Source organism: Maniola hyperantus, chromosome 5 (genome assembly GCF_902806685.2).
Source record: "Maniola hyperantus chromosome 5, iAphHyp1.2, whole genome shotgun sequence".
Taxonomy (NCBI): domain Eukaryota; kingdom Metazoa; phylum Arthropoda; class Insecta; order Lepidoptera; family Nymphalidae; genus Maniola; species Maniola hyperantus.
Genome location: NC_048540.1, coordinates 16,130,851 through 16,152,563, shown reverse-complemented (window position 1 = coordinate 16,152,563; position 21,713 = coordinate 16,130,851). Strand labels below are relative to the sequence as shown.

Here is a 21,713-nt window from a genome sequence, read left to right as displayed (position 1 = left end):
CGTCAGCACTAGACTGAAGTTTCGGGCTGATGGTATATTTTTATTTCGGCTGACGTCGGAATGACGTCATTTCGCTGTTAATGAGACGTGGTTCTAGCGCAATAGCAATTTGCGGGACTTATATTATAAGCTTTTTAAGCAAATATTCAAATGGTGATTTAAAAGAAACAATAAAAATGGGAATAGTTAATTGAACTTTATTCATAAATTCAACAATATAAATATTTTTTTGCATAAAAATACAAATTCTAACAGTATATTTATCACAGATCCTTAAAATTAATACTTTTATAATACATAGATTCGTTAAAAACAGTTGACACATTTTAACCTTTTAAGTGTATCATTATAAAAATAATACGCTTTCACAGTTTAGTCGCGAAAGTGAAATGAAGTCAGTTTGTGGCACTTTCTAGTTTCTACTCCTTAAAGTCTATTTACAGATTTAAATAAAAGATATTTAAGTTTTATAAAACTCCAGATATGCAAAGCTCAGACAGTTGTATTTTAAACAGGAAAGACCGTACGCTGGGACACATTATAATATGCGTAGCGATACAGACTTTATTGGGCACGAGTTTACGCAACTTTTGACACTAGCGTGCTTAAAAAATGGCGGCCCGTTACCTGGGTTGATTTAAACAATTACTAATCAGTTTTAGGCATCTACGTAGTAGTACATACGTTTGCTAGGGTCTAAAATATATATGGGAGTGGTGGTAATAACGGGAACAGCACGTGCATAGCTATTTAACAAAGCTGCTGCGTTACCCCTATCCTTAGATTTGGTGCGAGTTTGAGCTGGTTTTTCTTCACTTTCATCGACTTTGACAAGTTTAGCACTTCTATAGTTCCCACCGTGCATGCGCCGACCGAAATTCCTACTGTTTCCATATGGTTTTAAATTGCCACCGTGCAAGCTCGACGGTTCCTCTTCTTCATCATCATCATCATCATCAATTTCAACGTACTTTTCACTCTTACTATTACGTCTTGAATTTCTACTCTGTGGCAGTTTTAAGTTTCCACCATGCAAGCGTGGCTTTGGATCGTAGGTGTCACCTAGTTCGACAAGTTTGGCACTTCTTTCATTGCCATTTCCTTGTGGGCTACTTCGACTAGTATTAGTACCACGTCTCCTCGATGGTATCTGTTTATTTACTTCTATAATTTTTTTTGTTTCAGTCTGTGAGGTTTCAACGTCACCTTTGCCATTAACATCACGGCTTTCTTTTTCTAACTCTTCAGTTGTGATACTTCTGTAATTTCCACCATGTTTTGGTCCTGAATTCAAATCCAAGTTTTCTCTGAAAACTTCTACGTCACCTAGTTTATTTACTTCTTCAGCTAAGTTTTCATCTCTAAATAAGTCTAAAGCTTCTACATTTTTGTTATTACTTTTCTTTTTGGCTTTTGGTGTCAACTCTTTAACTATTTCAATTTCTTTAATGTCCTGTTTAAATTGAGTTACATGTGGTGATGATTTATTGACTGGTAATTCTTTGTGTATTTCGACTTTCTTTTTTGATATGATTGGTTTTAATTGTAGTTTAGCACTACGTGATTCAGTTGTTGTAGCTGGAGCTTCAGTAGTTTTAGCTAATGTCCTTTTAGTAGGTTCCGATGTCGTAACCTCTAAATGGCTCTCGATGTCATCTGTGTCACTTTCTGTCTCTTCTTCTTCTTTATCTTCAACTTCATCTTCGTCTTCTTCATCGTCATTGTCATCATTAATATCATCATCATCATCGTCATCTTCGTTGTCCTCTTCGTCGTCTTCATTAGGAAAATCAAAATTATGCTCACTAGTATTGTCACCATAAATGTTAACATCGCCATCATAACTCTGCTCTCTTTTTTTATTCAAATCCTCATCTTTCATGCGTTTTATTTTATTTACTACCCTTTCGTATAGTGGTACATATTCCTCCGTATCATGTTTAACACCAATCAAACTATCAACTTCTTCTTTTCTCATATCACCATCATCTCCTTCTCCATAACTCTTTGTATCAGTGACTAATGTGCTTTTAGTAGATTTTTTCTTCTTTTCCGTGTACTTAGGAGAACTGCGCTCATTGTCAAATGTAGTTAAAGGATTTTCGGTAGTATCATAGCTTGTTACAGTTTTCTTGTCTGGATCATAGTCACGGAATCTAGTAACAAGCCGTAGTTTAGGTGACTCAGTATCAATTTCAATTTCAGCTGGTTTGGCGGTTGTTGTCGTTCTTCTCCTTTTCTTTACCACCGGCTTTACTGTAGTTGTTGTTTTTACTTTTTCTTCCTCTTTGTCAGTATATTCATCGTATTCTTTCTCACTACTATTACTTTGTCTGACTTTATGTCGTTTTACACGTTCTGTTGTTGGAACCACCGTAGTTGTTCGAATAATTCTTCGTACCGTATTAGATGCAGCAGTACGAGTGTCTATACTTTTTGGTAGAAACTGTGAAACATCAAAATAAGGCCTCGTAGTTGGTTTACGTCTTTTAGATCTTTTAAGTTGAGTTTGGGTTGTCGTTTCTATATTTTTCGCAGTTTGTGCTTTATAATCAACGAGAGACATGGCTTTTTTATTTTCGACTGGAGAATATTGAGCTTTATGATTAGCAGATCTTATTTCGTATTTGGGCTCTCCTCGACGCAAGTCTGAGTTAACATCCACAAAATTAGGGACAAAATTATCATTGCTACTATCATTGCGATGTTCTTGCCTGTCTCCTTTACCGATATTTTTGTAAACTTTTGTATTAATCTTCTTTAAACCTTGATTACTATCCTGATTTGTGACTTTATCAATTACTCTACTAGACTGTAGCTGTTTAATCAAAGGACTAACATTGCTTGTAGTCGTAGTTTTCTTAGAGTCTGGAACTTGAGTATCTCTTATTATTTTATAAGGTTCGTATGTAAAAGGTGTTGCTCTTTTATTGCGAACATGGGTGACTGTTAAATTGTTTGAATTTGGCAATGAAGACGTTAAATTTGAATTAACTTCAGTTGTGTTTTGAAAAAGGTCTTTAGTTTCATCTAACATGAATGTTACACTTGGAGTAGACGAATAAGTTTGGTTTTTACGTAACTTGTCAAGAACATTGAAAATATCTGAGCTTTGTGTTAATAATTCTTCTTTAGTGAGATTTTCTACTTGTATATTAAATACTTTTAAACTTGGTTTAGTCACTGGTTCTGGATTTTCGATAACATCTTCTTCAAAAAAGGGACTATCTAATGGGTTCTCACCAAAATATTTAGCCTTAAAACAATCAATTTTATCACCAAGACCTTTCAATCTTTGTTTATTTTCCAAAGTACTAAATTTCGCTTCATCTTTTTCTTCTTCACTTAAATTTTCAATGCTTTCATCGGGGTGTCCATCTTTTTTCAATTTTTCAGGTAATGCATCAACATCATCTTCAACTTCTGGGCATTCAAGCTTAGATCTTGAGTCATAAAACTCAGAACCTCCATTGGACTTTTTAGGAATAAGTTCAAAGTTTTCAGCGTAACGAATTGGAGAATTTTTACTAAGGAGCTTAAGATTTTGGAAGTAATATGGATATTTCCGCTTTATATTACTATCGAATGCTACTTTTTGTTTTGTTTTCTCATCAGAAGTTTTTGGCAATGTTTCGCGTTTGTTTACATCGTGACGTGATAAATCTTGCATTTTGCTTGGTAGGTTTGATCGGTCAAAAGATTTTTCATTAATATCAGTCTTTTCAATTTCTGGCTTTGCAATAATGTCTTCACTGTTTCGTTTGTTTCGGCTATTTTCATCACTTTCTTCTGTTATATCATTATTATCAGAATTTTCTTCTTCAGATTCATAGTAATCGGAATCTTCTTCTTCTTCGTTTTCTTTTATATCATTGTTCCATTTGTCATCGTGTTCGATTTCATTGCCATGCTTTGAGCCTTTTTTACTTCCATGTTTAATATTTAAAGTTGGTATTTTATATTTACCTTTACTGACTGCATCTTGTTTCAGAAATCCGCCATGATTTTCATTTTCTGATGCATGTTTCTGTTCCCCAGCATGATCGTAACCTGTATCTTCATAACCTTCTTCGGAATATACAATTTGTGCTTTTTTACTCTTAATAGCTTCTCTTAACCGCGGTGCATTTAAAATTTCTTCAAAGCTCTCGGCATCTTCAAGTGCAGCCTCTCTGGGAAGGTGTTTGGTTACTTCGATTTTTCTAACTTGAGCGTAATTTTTGACAGGAACAAAATCTTCATCATCTGTAACTTCACTGGATGAGTGATCATCATCCCCTTCTTTTTCCTGCAGTTCAAGCTTTCGACCATCGTAGGGTCTATTTTCTTGCAGAACTTTGTTAATTGAATCATCGACGTTATTTCTAAGTTGCACAAATCTTGATTTACCTTTCTGGAATATATCATACCCCTCTGATTCTTCCTCGTCATCCTTTGGAGGTAGTTGAGGGTATTCATTACGCTCATCGTCGAATTTTAATGCATGTTGTTGTCTCAATCCATGCAAATGTTTCTTTATTGGATGATAGTGAATCGGTGTAACTTTCGCGATATTTTGATTCCACGGATGTCTTAATTTTTGGCTTACGAGGTGCTCTCTGAAATTTTGTTTCGGTGGATACCTATAATATACTGGTCGACGCTCAGGTCTATGTACTTCGAATTGCGTTGGTATATTTTTTTGTGGGAGTTTAATGCGATCAATTTCTTCTGGACGTTCTAAGTACTCGTCTTTTGTGACATCTGGTTTTCCCGCCTCGTTTTGATACTTCTGAAATTGCTGATTACTATCTCGTAAATCATTCCTTATTTTATCAAGATTTGGATCCCGGTATAACTGTTGTAAAGCTGGTTCTTCTGATTTGTAAGGGTGGTAAACTTCAAACGATGTAGTGGCTGGTTTTGCGTAATTTGAACCACCCGCACTTTGAACAAATCCTCGGTAAGGTTGAGCAACAATCTTTTCCGGATGAACGCGATGTCCTAGCTGTGGTTTTCGTAAGCCCGTGTGGGGTTGAACAGGTTGCGGTTTAAAAAGTTTTTCAGGGGATTGAGCACCATGAGCTTTGGCTATGTCGATTGCGAATTGTGGTTTTATCGCCGCGTATTGGAAATATTCGTTCGGTGTAATTTTATCTTCATGTTTGACCGTGTTTTTCAACTGTTCGCTTGTATTCACTTCACTGTCGGTCCAGTCCACGGGCACTCGGATACTAAGGCACAGTGTACACTGGATGGCCACTAACGCGAGAACTATTGGCATGTGCATCGTTTACATCACGGATCGCGCCGGGTCTGCGGTCAACTGGCCGGGGCGTTGCTGCGATCACCGTATTTATCTCCTCGGTCAAGCGTCACCAACCGATTGCCACTGACCGTTCGCTTTATTTCAAACGCTTGGTCTAATACATAAGCTTTAGCGGATTCTATAAAGAATACAACCAAATAATTTGTTTCGTGTTTTGAACTTATTGCTATTGATCATGGAGGGATATATAAAAGGAAAAGGTGACTGTCAGACTGACTGACTGACCGACTGACTGACTGACTGACTGACCGACTGACTGACTGACTGACTGACTAACTGACTGATCTATCAACGCACAGCTCAAACTACTGGATGGATCGGGCTGAAATTTGGCATGCAGGTAGCTATTATAACCTAGTTATCCGCTAAGAAAGGATTTTTGGAAATTCAATCCCTAAGGGGGTGAAATAGGGATTTGAAATTTGTGTAGTTCACGCGGACGAAGTCGCGAGCATAAGCTAGTATTTTATATAATTCTTTTACTCAAGATTCTCAATTCGGCTGAATTTGTTTCTACTCGTAAATAAAACTATGTTGCATTCGGGCGAGCATAAAAAGAAACTACATTAGCCGGCAGGAAATATTGGACATCAAACTTTAAAAAGAGATAACAGTTTTGTAAAGCATTGTCTCTGTCGTTGAGACGGACGAAACGTTACAAAGTGACAGAGACGACGCTCTACGAAGCCGAAATCTCTTTCTAAAGTTCGATGTGCAATATTGTTGGTCGGGCACTATACCTAAAATGTGACGCTCGCTCAACTTCAACATTACATGTAGAAATAAATAGTTTTTACTTTGAAGTAGCTTTGGAAGTTGGTTTCATAAAATATTTTTTTAGATTGACTATCTCGAGATTTTAAATTCAATTCAACACAGGTGTTAATATATAACAGTAGGTACATTGGTCCAGCTAGAGCTGTACCACGCGAAGCTGGCATGTAAATATGTATATTAGCTTAAAATTCTAAATACAAAATTAGAATTAGATTTTCGGCTAATTGAAATACTTAATATGAAGTTACTAAAGGGATTTACAATTTTGAATAGTCCTAAAAAATTACAAAGTAGATTACATAAAAAAGAAAAAGAAAAATGTTATCTTCAAGGCATTCAATTCAAAAAAATCAAGTGAAGGAGTTCGCCGCGTCTCTTATCTCCTGTACCAAAATTCACTTGCACTTTAGAGAAATAGTGATATAAAAACTGTACACAAGTTGAGTTTGACGATTAGCTTTATAGATAACTTGCATACCTAGGCTAAAGGCAACCGGATACCGACCCGAGAAAGCAATACGCGTGCTCACTTTCCATGACAAGTGTCGCCAGAATATTCCGATTGTATGGAAATAGCAAACAAACTTCTGCACTTCAAACTTTTCAAGATGTAAGTACATATATGGGTAAGTTCTAAGTTCTAGCAGTTCGTCTTTTACTCGGGAGGTCGGGGGTTCGATCCCGGGCACGCACCTCGAACTTTACGGAGTTATGTGCATTTTAAACAGTTAAATATCACTAATTGCTTTAACGGTGAAGAAACCTGCCTGAGAGATCTCCATCCATCTCCAATAAAAACCCCATCATTTACCACCCGGTGGAATTGCAGTCAAGGGCTAACTTGTATTTGAATTAAAAAAAAAAAACTACATGTCAATTACTATAATGTACAATGTAAAGTGCAAATTATCTACTTATTATTTTTAGCGTTGAAACTATCGTGATGGATTTCCATTGTACATGTATGACAAATTTTTTACAAAAAAATAAAAACCGACTTCGATACACAAACACTAAAAATTGAAAAATAATTTTATTTATTACCGAATATATTATGTATACAAGAGTTAATATAGTTCCATAATAATACTTTTTGGTGCCGGTGCCAATTAGCTTTAGCTGCGCGAATCGTCTAGACTTCATATTTTTATGAGACTCCACAATGGCACCTCATTGGCACCGACCCCCTTTCAAACAAAAAAAGAAGAATTTCAAAATCGGTCCAGGCGTCTTCGAGTAATCGGGGAACATACATAAAAAAAAAAGATTCCGACGAATTGAGAACCTCAACCTTTTTTTGAAGTCGGTTGAAAACGGCTTTACTCACGTATTTCGTCGACGTTAGCCCGACCAGTTTCAAACCCATCTGGGGTCCTTTTTCACAGGGACCATGGTTTACAAAGGAAGTATGGGTTCGAAATTAGTCGGGCTATCGTCGACGAAATACGTGAGTAAAGCCGTTTTGTCATACATTTACATTACTTTTTTTTTTTTTTTTAAATGAAAATATTACAAGCTAGCCTTATCTAATTACTTACCTACTATAAAAATTATGCCTGCGTGGAATGGTGCCAACTTTTTTACTTAGTTGGGAATTTCAAAGAAAACAGCCTTTACAACTGATAATTTTGATATAACTTTCCTGCAATTACCTACGTTTTGACCGTTGTGGAACTTGCACTAGATGTAGGTGAGGTGAGCCTGTACAACTGGTCCATAAGTGGGTATTGAAGTGTTATAAAACGTTCTTGTTTACGGTTATCGCAATCTTAACTGCGTCATTTAACAAAACGAAAGCATTCATGGAACTTTCGTATTAGGTACTTTACCTACTGTCATCAACATCATTAGGTATCATCACTACTGAGCACGGGTCTCCTTTGAGAATGAGAAGGGCTTAGCCATAGTCTATCTATCACGCTACTGGCCAACTATGGAGAACTCTCAGGCACGCAGGTTCCCTCAACATGTTTTCCTTCACCAAGTGGTATTTAATTGTTTAAAAAAATGTCTTGCGTTTGCTCAGTATTTAATTTGTTATAGGTATATCCCCTATTATAAATGCGAAAGTGTGTTTGTTTGTTGGTTTGTTGGTTTATTGGTTTATTATTTATATTTATGTCGTTCAATCACGTCGCAACGGTTGCTGATCGACGTGATTTTTTGCATGGGTTCCGTCATTGTCTGCATTATTTAACACTACTTATATCTGCATGCCAAATTTCAGCCCGATCTGTCCAGTAGTTTGAGCTGTGCGTTGGTGGATTGAGTCAGTCAGTCAGCTTTTCCTTGTACCTATATATCTATATCTATATCTATCTATACTATTATATAAAGAGGTAATGTTGTTAAGTTTGTTTGTAGGGGGTAATCTTTGGAACTACAGAACCGATTTTAAAAATTCTTTCACCAGTAGAAAGCTACATTAGTCCTGGGTGACATAGGCTATACGGGATCTTTAAAAACTTAAATCCACGCGGGCGAAGTCGCGGAGATCAGCTAGTTTCTAGATAAAGCTAGAAATAAAGTCTGTTCCTATGAGTTGAACTTATATTTATTAAAAGCAAGTAGGTAAGTAAGTACCTACGTAATTAAAACGACATCTGGAGCGGTAATGGCGTTACGTCGTAGTTGTCATTGTTCGATCAGCCGGCAAGTGACATTACATAAAGGACTATGGTTGCACAAACCTACCTACCTACTAGCAGACTTTCAATACAACTTGGTCAAACCAAACTTGTTTAGCTTTGAAATGTGGGCTACATGCAAAACCGAAGCGAAACTTAGCTACTTAAGCACTTAGTTGCTTGCTAAGTGATCCAAAGAGGATAGATAGATCAATAGAATAGATAGAAAGTCTTTTTCCTCAAAGACAAGTCCATGACTGGATTTATAGAAATCTGGAAAACCCAAATACAGTATTTCTTAAACATCTTAAATATGGTTATGGGCAGGGCACAAGTTCGAAAAAACTGGAAAAACCCGATAAAATAAAATAAAATAAAATTAAAAATCTTTTTTATTCGTATAAACTTTTACAAGTACTTACGAATAGTCGGATGCATCTACCACTGGTTCGGAATGCTTTTCCTACCGAGAAGACTTTGGGGTCCCAAGGTGCTGGGAATGACGACCTCGCTCCGGAAAGCGCAGCGTTAGAAAACCCCCCACTGGTGGACGGACGACATCAGACGAGTCGCAGGACGCAGGGTGCCGCGGAAGTCCCTACAAGAGACCTATGTCCATTGTCCAGCTGTGGACGTTTAGCGGATGTTGATGATGATGATGGTTAGCCGCTTTATGAAAAGCAGTAATTACCCATATTGTGTGAAAGTGTGTTTGTTTGTTGGTTTATTGGTTTGTTGGTTTGTCCTTCAATCACGTCGCAAGAGAGCAACGGTTCGACGTGATTTTTTGCATGGGTATAGATAAAGACCTGGGAGAGTGGCATTGGCTCGTAGATAGAATAATAGGTAGATTTAAGTACTGTGTAACCGCGTATGAGATAGCGATAGCACGACGTAGCGATGAATAATACGACAATTATTATTACCATTATTTAGTAGTCAATATTTGTATTAACCGATCAACAATATTTGTACTAAACGTTTTTTATGTGAAAACAAGTAAATAACTAATGAGAAATACAATTACGCCACGAATTCTCAAAGTTTGTTTTGCAACTGTTTTGCAATTTCTTGTACGTATTCTTGAAAAAAACCAGTTACACGATAAGGGACAAAAAATAGGTTAGCTGCGTCTCTGTTTATCACATTAGTAACTTTCTCTGTGCTCTCTTTTTGGTGCGAATGAGAAAACAAATGTTCCTGCATCTACCTTTATTACTCTATCTACGCATTGGCTACTTTTTATCCCAGGAAGTCCTACGGGATTTTTGAACATCCACGCTTACGAAATCGCTAATCAGCTAGTAGGATATAAGTAAGAGTAAATATTTGTTTCCAATTAGTTAGTAAAAGTGACATCGTGGGTGGTGCATAATGGATTTAGATTGCGAGATTTTCTCCTTGGCTTGTCGCTCCTAGAATAATAATTAGGTACGAATTAATGTACCTAATTGCTACGTAAGTACCGGGTACCCTTTACCATTTCAATGGATTGTAATATTATTATAAGTGTCTTAATTTTTATAAATTAACCAATTTTAATGGTTTTATTTTAATTTATATAAAAACTATATTTTAATTGTTAAAATATGTACCTACTTAGGTACTTGCTATTAATATTACGATTATTATTTAGACTTGCTTATAAATTGTGTCAGCCTTTGCAGGTACAACCGTGTGATGACTTCAGTGTCACTGGCCGAGGCAAGAGGTCTAGGTCGCAGCGTACCTAGGTATCTACTTCTTTCATAGAAAACCTGTAGAACAAGCTAGAAAAACACACAATCTGCAAAAGAAATCGACATAAGTAGACGAGTAAAACAATTTTATTGCCTTAAAATAGAAAAGTATCATTACAATTATTTATGTAAAAACCAACCCGCCCTAGCTTTTGTCGTGTGGAAATTTAGTGTTATACCTACTTTTTTTTCTATTCATTATAGGTAAACGCTCGACCACAATCACACCTGGTGGAAAGTGATGATGTGGCCTAAGATGGGACGCGTTTACCTAAAAGATGCCTATTCACTCTTGTTTTAAAGATACCTTGGTTGTAATTGGTAGGAAACAAACACATGTCATGGAAGAGTATTCCAAACCTTAGCCATGCGTATGAGGAATGATGACGCAAAACGTTTCGTGCGTACTTTCTTATAAAGAAAAGCTAAGTAGGTATACCTATCTACGCAAAATCTTTCGTAGACTCATTGAGATGTTCGTTAATTTGTCAGTCAGTCCGTTTATCATTATACCTATTAGCTAACACATCCCGGCTTCGCAGGGGTAGAAATTCTCATCTATTCTACAAGGGGATCTTCGTTAGGATAAAGAAAACTCACTTGCAAAATATGGGCTGGCGATGAGTTGATGATAATGTTATTTACGTGTAGATTCTGCCCCCCAATTGTGTAAGAATAACCATTTCATGGCTATCGCAATCGTCAAGAAATTCTGCCCTTTGATTGGTTGATTCGCTATTTACATTTTTTCACACACACACAATTGGGGGGCTGGATTAAGTCTTTAAAAGTCGATTTCATCAGTTATTTTAGTCGATTTCATTTGATTTTACTCAATAAGTGACTAAGTAAACAACAAAGTTTGCAACAAGCCAAACTTTAATTCATTCCGATGATTTAAAAACTCGTCTGCGTTTATATATTTTTTTTTGTAATTTCAATCAATTTCGTCATTTTTTTTTCTGAAACAGTGAAACCAGACCCTGACTTCCTTTGCACTTTGCAGCAATAGCTATTAGACTAGAATAATTTGTTATGGGTCAAATGAAAGTTAATTGAGAATCGCACCTGTTGCATTGCGAGTGACAATCATTTTGTTTGTGACGGAATTGTGTTTTGGCATTCGATTCGCTCTCGATTTCTTTATATTATTGATTGAAGGTCTATGTCCTATGTCCTATGTCCAGCAGTGGACGTCTATTGGTTGGTGATGATGATGATGATGATGATTGATTGAAGGATGTACATTGTACCTACTTACTATAACGTATTTATCTTACTCAATTATATTTTGTTTTATTTTATTTGGTAACAAAACATCTCTAACTTTCTGAGTTGTAAGTTTAATATCACTTGCATTAACGGTAAAGGAAAACATCGTGAGGAAACCTGCATGCCTGAGAGTTCTCTATAATTTTCTCAAAGGTGTGTGAAGTCTGCCAATCCGCACTTGGCCAGCTGCAGCGTGGTGGACTATATGGTCAAACCATTCTCATTCTGAGAGGAGGTCCTTGCTTAATTGTGGGCTGGCAATGGGTTGAGATTAGGTTGAGAAGTTAATTGTTATGTTATGAAAGAACGCACAATCGCCTTTCAGTTACTTTAATGCAATGTTGTAATAACACTAAACACTAGGTTCACTAAACACTACTACTAATTATTTCACTTGGCTTGGCACTGACGCGCCTGCCCGATTAGACACGCAAAACTTATTTTCTACTTTTTAGCTCATAGACCATTAGACACAACACAACACAATAGATACCCTAATAAACCCTTTAACAAAATTATAATAATTGAAAAAATTCTAATATCATCTGGTGACAACTAATTTATTGCATACAGAATCAACCTTAATCAGCGACTCCCTGCAACTCGTCTGATGTCGTGCGTCCACCTAGTGGAGGGTTTTCCAACGCTGCGTCTTCCTAATCTATAAAATTATTGACAAGATATTCCTTTAAAAATAAATCTGCTATTTCCAACATTCCATTTTTTTTTCAGTCTAGATAGCTAATCTGAGGTTCTATTTCATCAGCTCTAAGCGATTCTCTAATCGATACTTTTGAAACATTTTGATTGAAAAACGCGAGTCAAGGAATCGATTGCAGGTAATGAATTTTTTGTACTTGTAATAAGTTTATGAAAATACTTTAGGTAATAGGTATCAGGTACCTATCTACTTACATTAAAAGTTGTAATAAGTATTTGTTAACCTGCGCGATTGCGGTAGAATGACAGCTACAATGTCACGATCGCAATCATCTCTGATTGGTTGACGCTAGCTCACTATTGGCTACAATGCATTGTCGCAACAAGACTAGCACAAATTCAGCCAATCAGAACAATTGAGATTGTAATAATGATTGATGCAGGTTTTACGAAATCGCCCTACTGGTGTCTGTGATTTCGATTACATGAACCTCGATGAACTATACCAATCTGTACATTCTAAAACAGATTTTTAATAATTATTTTTATGCATAATAGTTTTTTTATTTATCGTGCTAAATGTCGAAAAAACTACCCGAGTATAGCACCCTTGTTGTGCGAGTCTGATTCGAAAGTAATCTGTAATATACACCAGCAAAACACGTGATTATGAGAACACCGTAGGGCGAATCTCTAAAACCTGCATCAATCATTATTACAATCTCAATTGTTCTGATTGGCTGAATTTGTGCCATTCTTGTTGCAACAATGCATTGTAGCCAATAGTGAGCGAGCACTAACCAATCAGAGATGATTGCGATCGTGACATTGTAGCTGTCAAACAACCGCGGTAGGGCCACCGGTTAAGGTAATCCTTGGTAAGTCTGTAATGATAATGTAAGCTGTTGTAGGTTGTAACTAGGTCACACAACTCAATAGACGTACGGACAATGACAAGTTATCTATATAGCTAGTACAGTGAGGAAGTCATGACAAGAACCAGCTCGAGTTAGGGCGAGGCAACACTTGACTGATCTCGGATAGAAGCACGCACTGAACAGTACGCGGCCGAAAATAATGTAAGTAGGTACATCGACCTTTAGAAAGAGGTAGCGGTTTTGTAGAGCATTGTATCTGTCGTTGAGACCGACCAAACGTCACATAGATATGAGTGACAGAGACAACAAGTAGAGCGATTATCTAAAACCTGCATCAATCATTATTACAATCTAAATTGTTCTGATTGGCTGAATTTGTGCCATTCTTGTTGCAACAATGCATCGTAGCCAATAATGAGCGAGTATTAACCAATCAGAGATGATTGCGATCGTGACATTGTAGCTGTCAAACAACCGCGGTAGGGCCACAGGTCAAAAGCGCGAGCGAAGCGAGTGCGATGTTTTTTATAACAATAAACGAAAGAATAGGTAAATTCCAGAACTACTTAGTATATTAGCCATTTTAAAAATAATATCTTTTTGTCTAGGGGTGGTTTAAAATCTATGTGCTTGGTGCTCAACAAGCTCATTGAGCTCTCGCGTCACGTCATCACACCCCTCCCGCACCACTACACCACCGCGGGAACCTACCATAATGCGTTATGCCCTTAGAATAACAACTCGAGTTATGCCTTTAATTTAGTTTAAAGCATTTAAATTCAGCAGTGAGTAGAATGTGGCCGAACCTTTATGACCTATCCTATACAATACGATATAATATCGTTTATGATCAACATTTAGCTGTCAAGGCTTTGTTACTTATGAGGCTTTGTCCACTCGAGCTTGTGAGATTCAGCCTTATCTTACACTGTAGTGTTGTTCTACAACTTTTCAACATTTAATACATAAGTACCAATACTTATGAAGTTATTATATGGCCTCATAAGAAAGCTCAGAGTCACTCAGTGGGCGATGGAGAGACCTATGTATATGCTTGGAGTTTCTGTACGTGATCAAAGTAGAAATGAGTTTTTTTTTTAAAAGAATATTAGCCATGTTAAATGACTAATATTCCCCTTTCCTCTCCAACTAAGCGTCAAGCTTGTGCTAGGAGTAGGTACGACAATAGTGCAACGGGTGGGGTTTGAACCGGCGACCTTTCGGAATTCAGTCCGCTCCCGTTCCCGTTGAGCTATTGAGGCTCGAAAGGTTCGTAGGAGAACTAGAGTAACCGACATAGCAAAACCGATAGACGTTGGGGTCCCAAGGTGCTGGAATGGCGACCTCACACCGGAAGACGACAACTGATAAAATCACAAAATTCAAAATTCAAATAATTTATTCATAATAAGGTAATGAAATTACTCTGTTTGATTGTCAGTTGTTGGATTTGTAAGATATACCTATAGTGGTGATAATTATTACGCAAACTTAAAACTAAAGCTACTAGGGTTCCAAACGCACCCAGGTCTGAGAAGAGCCCAGAACAAACTCAGCCGGGTATTCAAATACAACGGTAGTTGGATAATAAAAACGGTTACAATTTTTAAATAGCCTACCACAAAAATGTTATGTAACAAATTGTTAAAATGTGGGCTGAATTGCAATAGGCTGTTATACTCATTTTTATGTAACTTAATACCTAATAAACATTTGCTTTGTGTACGAAGGAGAAAGTGTGAGTGTTATTAAATAATTGTGTACTTAAAAGAAACTGAATGACTAATTAATTTTAGACGTTTATGACGAGTTAACTACGATTATTACAAACAGATTAATGTACAAGATAAATACAATGAAAATTATTACCCATAATAATTGGGTATAGTAATTACTAGCTCATGCTCGCGACTTCGTTCGCGTGGACTACATAAATTTCAAACCCCCATTTCACCCCCTTAGGGGCGGAAATTTCAAAAATCCTTTCTCAGCGGATGCCTGCGTCATAATAGCTATCTGCATGCTAAATTTCAGTCCGATCCGTTCAGTAACTTAATTTAATCTTAAATTATCTTAACTTTATTCGCAATTAATATGGCATACTTTTAATTTTTATGGCTTTCCTCGTAAAATAAAATCAAGACTAAGTCCAGAGGCGGATTAACTGTCGAGAGCGCCCTAGGCAAGCATCTCATAGGCGCCCCTCTAGCAGCCATATTAAAAAATACTAACTAACTTCGAAAGAACGATGAATCGTGTAGGTATAGTCCGCGACATGTTGAGATGGCAATCGGGGTTTGAGGTCGGGGGACGCCCCGCCCACACGCACGTTACCCACGCTCACACGTACCGGGCTAGCGCGGGGGCTGTGTGGGTGTGGGGGTATTTCTTCCTCGATTGCCATCTCGACCTGTCCCGTAGGTACTATAACTGCAAAGCTGGTAGTTGGTGATTATACTAAGTGAACAAGTGAAGACTTCACACTTTGCTATATTAAAGAAGAGGCGGTCACTACAAGATTTTGCATAGAAATCCAACTCTACATGATCGCGCGCCCCTTCGTAATCTCGCGCCCCTAGGCAAGTGCCTAGTTTGCCTTAGGGATAATCCGCCACTGTTCCATTAGCTCGAGGGTCGCATCAGCAGATATAAAAACTGCAAGTACGTCGCGCGCAGCTCATACATAGTGAGGCAATCGTCATGTTTGGAAGCTCGCAGGTTCGTTCTATTTACATACGATTATATTATTGTTGTTATAACTCCCGCAAATTGCTATTGCGCTGGAACCATGCCTTATTAACATCGAAATGACGTCATTTTGACGTCAGCCGAAATAAAAATATACCATCAGCAAAATAATTTGTACTGGTTGCTCGAAACTTCAGTCTAGTGCTGACGTCACTAAAATGGCGGTCACGCGCACTAGAAGTTTGCGGGACTTATATTATTTGTAAGCTACTCGAGGGATCCGGATTCCGATTCCGAAGTTCGACGCACCTATAACTTTTCGGAGTTAAGTTGAACTCGGGCCGTGGGGCCCGGGGGCTCGAGCTCTTTTTGAGGAAATTTCGAAAAGGGTTATCGAGTCAACCGGGGGCCTGAGAGCTGGCAGCTACCTCGGACAAAGAATTAGTTTGGCCATCCAAAGGGGTAATGCTGCCAGCATCTTAGGTACAATGCCTCGCTGCGGTGGTTTAATTTAATTTATTTTAAATAGGTTTAATTTAATGTTTTTTTACTTTTAATTTAAATTTAAGTTTATAAATAGGATTGTCTCTTCTTATTGGAGAGCGTAGCGAAACCAATAATTTAATTTATGCCTTCCACATTGAAAATATGTATTACATGTAAAACTAGCTGCCCTGGCGAACTTCGTTCCGCCTAACAGTCGATTCAATTTTTTTAAATTTTTAGAAGGTAAGAACCGTCCTCGTACTTCAAGGAATATTATAAAAAAAAAATTAGCGAAATCGGTTCAGCTGTTCGCGAGATTTGCGATCAGCAACACAATCAGCGATTCATTTTTTATATAGAGATGTATAATTTTAATCTCTATCAGTAATATTTAATATCATGCTCTACATAATGTTATCAGGAAATCAGCAGAACAAGTCCGGCCTAGAATCAAACCTTGAACTTAACTCTTAAGTTAAAGCCCGGTTTACGTCCAATGTTATCAGATCGCGAATTATGTTTCAAGTTATTTATACCGACTACCTACCTTAACTTTCAAGTTATTTAAACCTATTTTAACTTCCACCTGTATATTATCTGTATTCTTACATACCTATTATTATTACTTCTTATATTTAAAAAAACCGGCCATTTACCATTATGCCTAAAAATAAATAAAAATCTGTTTTATAACGTACAAGTAAAGCCCTTTCATATTAAGCCCCACTTGGTATAGTAATCTTACTTTGAAAGTTGAAAATCGCAATATTTGTTCATGAAAACATTTTAATTTTTTTCATGTTATGTACCTAACCACAAATTCACGATTTTCAGATTTTTCCCCTAATGTCTGCTATAAGAAATACCTACCTGCCAAATTTCATAATTTTAGGTCAACGGGAAGTACCCTGTAGGTTTCTTGACAGACAGACAGAAAGGCGACAAAGTGATCCTATAAGGGTTCCGTTTTTCTTTATGAGGTATGGAACCCTAAAAATATAATAGCCTCGTGGCTATTCAGGTCCGGGTTCGATACCGGGTGTGCATTTAAAGCAATTCAGTATTAAATATCACTTGCTTTAACGGTGAAGGAAAACATCGTGAGGAAACCTGTATGCTTGAGAGTTATCTATAATGGTCATAAATTTCCGTGTAAAAATAAACCAGAACTTGTAGAGGTATTTAGTTTATTCTCATTGTAGACAATATTATGTTAGATGCTACAAAATGATATCAATTTTTTTGTACAAGTTACGCTATAAGTAAGAAACCTGAGAGTTCTCCATAATGATCTCAAAGGTGTGTGAAGTCTACCAATCCGCACATGGCCAGCGTGGTAGACTATGGCCAAAACCCTTCTCACTCTGAGAGGAGACCTGTGCTCTGCAGTGAACCGGCGATGGGTTGATCATTATGATGAAGTACTAATGATAATAAAATTAGTTTAGGGTGAGATCTATAGAGTGCACTCTGACTTAGCTTAAGACATAGATAAAACGAGACAGAACTATATCTCTCACATAAATCTGTCTCGTTTTAACTCAAAGTCAAAGTGCTATCTATAGATCTCAGCCTGAGAGTAGCTGCCGGCTTACATAGTTTGCATTCAAAATGCATAACCTACCTAAGAGATGAGCGAAATACTCACCCACTTTAACGATTAATTTGACCCAAAAATCTAAATTAATCGTTAAAGTGGGTGACCACTTTAACGATTAATTTAGATTTTTGGGTCATTGCAATTTACGTGCAATGCGAATACCTTACTGAGCTCACCGAGATCATCTTATTGGAAACTGAACCAATGACCTACATTACGAGTTCCAAACATAGCCCTTACTTAGTTTACTGTTTCTGTATAGATCCATTTGTGTTATCTACACTTCTACACTAATATTATAAAGAGGAAAACTTTGTTTGTTTGTTTGTTTGTTTGTTTGTTTGTTTGTTTGTTTGTTTGTTTGTTTGTTTGTTTGTTTGTACTGAATAGGCTCAAAAACTACTGGACCGATTTTAAAAATTCTTTCACCATTCGAAAGCTACATTATCCACGAGTAACATAGGCTATATTTTATTTTGGAAAAAAATAGGGTTCCGTAAGATATTTGGGTTTTTCGGACACAAGGTGTAAAAAATCAACCAGAAAAGTTACTTATTTTGCGTACGCTGCCTAAACTATAAAAGATAGAACCATAAAATGTTCTAATTAATTGTAGATCTTATAAATATCTACAAAAAAGTCCGCGACACACTATACCCATCTATGTCGAGTGAGGCACAGCAACCATTTTTTTATTTAAAAATCTTGAAATTTTTTTGGACTACATTTAAACGCGTTTATTTTACTCATGCTATTAATCCTTATCAAAATAAATGATTTCATCACTAAGAACAGTTTATGGAGATAATATTTGGTCTTTGAATGATTAAAATTGGACGTTTGGTTTTGAAGTTATGGCGAAATTAAAATATTACGATTTCTGCTGCACGGCCCGTTGTATTATATAAAGAGGTAATGTCGTTAAGTTTGTTTGTAGGGGGTAATCTTTAGAACTACTGAACCGATTTTAAAAATTCTTTCACCAGTAGAAAGCTACATTATTCCTGAGTGACATAGGCTATACGGGATCTTTAAAAACCTAAATCTACGCGGGCGAAGCCGCGGGGATCAGCTATATTATATAAAGAGGTAATGTCGTTAAGTTTGTTTGTAGGGGGTAATCTTTAGAACTACTGAACCGATTTTAAAAATTCTTTCACCAGTAGAAAGCTACATTATTCCTGAGTGACATAGGCTATACGGGATCTTTAAAAACCTAAATCTACGCGGGCGAAGCCGCGGGGATCAGCTAGTTTTTATATATTTTTAGTTATAATCTCAACTTAACAGTTAGACACTTAATTTGCCTATGGCACCTTTTAGCACGAGATATTAATTATCATCTCGTCCAAAATTCTTCACCACCTTGGGACCCCAATGTCTATCGATTTTTAGAAGTATGTGCCCTGCCCATTGCCACTTCAGCTTCGCAACCCGTTGAGCTATGTCGGTTACTCTAGTTCTCCTACGGATCTCCTCATTCCTGATTTGATCACGTAGAGAAACTCCAAACATAGCTCTCTCCATCGCCCGCTGAGTGACTTTGATATTTTATGAGGCCTATTATAGATCCATATTTAGTCCAGCAGTGGACGTCTATCGGTTGATAATGTTGATGATGATGAATCATTACAATCACGCTATTTTGTTAAATGTTTTTTGTTTGTTATGTTCCAGGTTGTATTCCTGTTCTGTGTCGGGAGTCTGCTGCTAGTGAGCGAGGCGCGGCCGAACCCCGATAGCGCGGGACACGCCCCACTTCCCGGACCTGGACTTTCTTATGGTAACACACTTAACTTTGAGGATTTCGAAAATTGGTCAAATTCTTAGTGTCAAGATTATTAAATGAAGGCTTCTTTCTCGCTTTATAAAACACTGATGGGGTAGGAGTAGGACTGAAGGGCGTAGGCCGTGGAAAGAAAAGACTTTAGAAGGATCAAACTAGATTTTAATTAAAATATTGGGAGCAGGACCACACAGAAAACACGGTGAGTCGATGGTCAGTCGCAGGAAGAGAGAAAGCATAGACGTTTGACAGAAGTAAAACATATGCAAGACCACCACAGACAAACCTATTACTTCGTAATTTAGTAGTTTCGTTTACACATCCAACAAGGACCACAAAGGACAACCCTCCACCTCCCATAGCCCTCACCAACCTCTCGGTTATATGGGCCGAATAGCGGGAGGGCGCTCGTTCGGTACTTGCTCTTGGCATTTTCGTTGTAGGGGTAAGACCTCGGGCTTGGACTAGACGCCCTCTCTGGTGCAGTGGTGAGCGCTGTGGTCTTTTAAGTGGAGGTCCTGAGTTCAATTTCCAGCAGGGGTAATTTGGGAAATTATACTTTCTAAATAGTCTCTAGTCTGGTCTGATGGAAGGCTTCGGTTCGATAGTTACTATGCTACCGGCAAAGCCATGCCGCCAAGCGATTCAGCGATGCCGCGTAGAAACTGGTACTCGTAGAAAGTATAGCAACCGATCAGGGGTACGGGCTTAATGAAACTTCTAATTAGCCCGCTTCCATCTTAGACTGTAGCATCACTTACCACCAGGTGAGATCATAGTCAAAGCCTAACTTTTAGTTGCTTGTATCTATCGGAATAAAAACAACGTCGCATTCTGATTACTGGCATATAACGTGCCTAGTTGTTCCTAACTTCTATATACCTAGGTACCTACCTAGATATTATTACATCTTCGATGCCGGGGCCAACTCCCGAATATCATCGCTTCACCCGTATTTAAAAAAAATCAAGTTTTTTTTGATAACAGGCGGTATACCGTACGGCAGCATGAGCGGCAACGTAGCGGAGTATTTCAGAGGGCGGCCCTCTGTCGGCCGCGGTGGTGCACTGCGTAGCTCGGACTTCGACTACGCACCTATCGAACAGTACCTATAGATGGCCCCACTCGCTACGAATGTTACCTAGTGTTATCATTAATTTATTGATTGTTTCAGTTGTTTAAGCGTTTTTATAATAATTTTTACGTAATAAAAGTAATTTAAAATTATCTTTTTATTATTTAGGTTTAAATACAAACCATTCCATAATTATTATTGTAATGAGAAAATTAGCGCCATCTATTAAATTATACGAGAACTTCGATGCCTAAAGTGCATGCAATGAATGGGAACGTGGTGGTTTGTAAAGTTTGCAATAGATGACGCTTTTTTACTTCTATTTGAACTAGAAATGTTTTGTATTAGTTTCAAGAAAAGTAAAAAATATCAGTGTTTTAGTTTAGTTTTTTGCACATAATAAGCCAACATTTATGGATCTGTTGACTAAAGACTTTTTTTAATAGAGATAGCGAGCAAACGAGCAGGCGTTTCACCTGATGTTAAGTGATTACCGCCGCCCATGAACAGTTGCAGCACCAGAGGAACCGGCGATGCGTTGTTGGCCTTTTAGGAATTTGTTGGTCCGCCCCTTGAATAACCCCATGTTGTAATCAGCTAGTGGGAACACTGCACCACCGATGGGAGTAGACTTTAACTGTAGACAATACACGTACATAATAATTCCAGGGCCTAGTTTTAGATTATTTAATTTCTATCAGAGATAATATATTAACAAGTAATCTCTGATTTCTATCTAAAAAAGTTCAAGCGAAAGAGAAAATCTATCTAGTGCAAGATTCTTCTCTAAAATGAAATATAGATTCCCCATGGATTT

The 21,713-nt window shown here is 37.4% G+C and overlaps 2 protein-coding genes across 2 annotated transcripts; one reads left to right on the top strand and one right to left on the bottom strand.

Annotated features, from left to right (window-relative positions):
- Window positions 1–398: 398 nt before the first annotated feature.
- LOC117982079 (uncharacterized protein PF3D7_1120600-like) lies at window positions 399–5,293 on the bottom strand. The gene has a single exon (XM_034968362.2). It carries the CDS (start codon window positions 5,267–5,269, stop codon window positions 659–661), a length of 4,611 nt encoding a protein of 1,536 aa, XP_034824253.1. The 5' UTR covers window positions 5,270–5,293; the 3' UTR covers window positions 399–658.
- Window positions 5,294–15,939: 10,646 nt separating this feature from the next.
- On the top strand, window positions 15,940–21,048 carry LOC117982150 (uncharacterized). The gene is made up of 3 exons (XM_034968444.2): window positions 15,940–15,979; window positions 19,713–19,818; window positions 20,809–21,048. Exons 1-3 carry the CDS (start codon window positions 15,962–15,964, stop codon window positions 20,934–20,936), a joined length of 252 nt encoding a protein of 83 aa, XP_034824335.1. The 5' UTR covers window positions 15,940–15,961; the 3' UTR covers window positions 20,937–21,048.
- The last annotated feature ends 665 nt before the right edge of the window (window positions 21,049–21,713 follow it).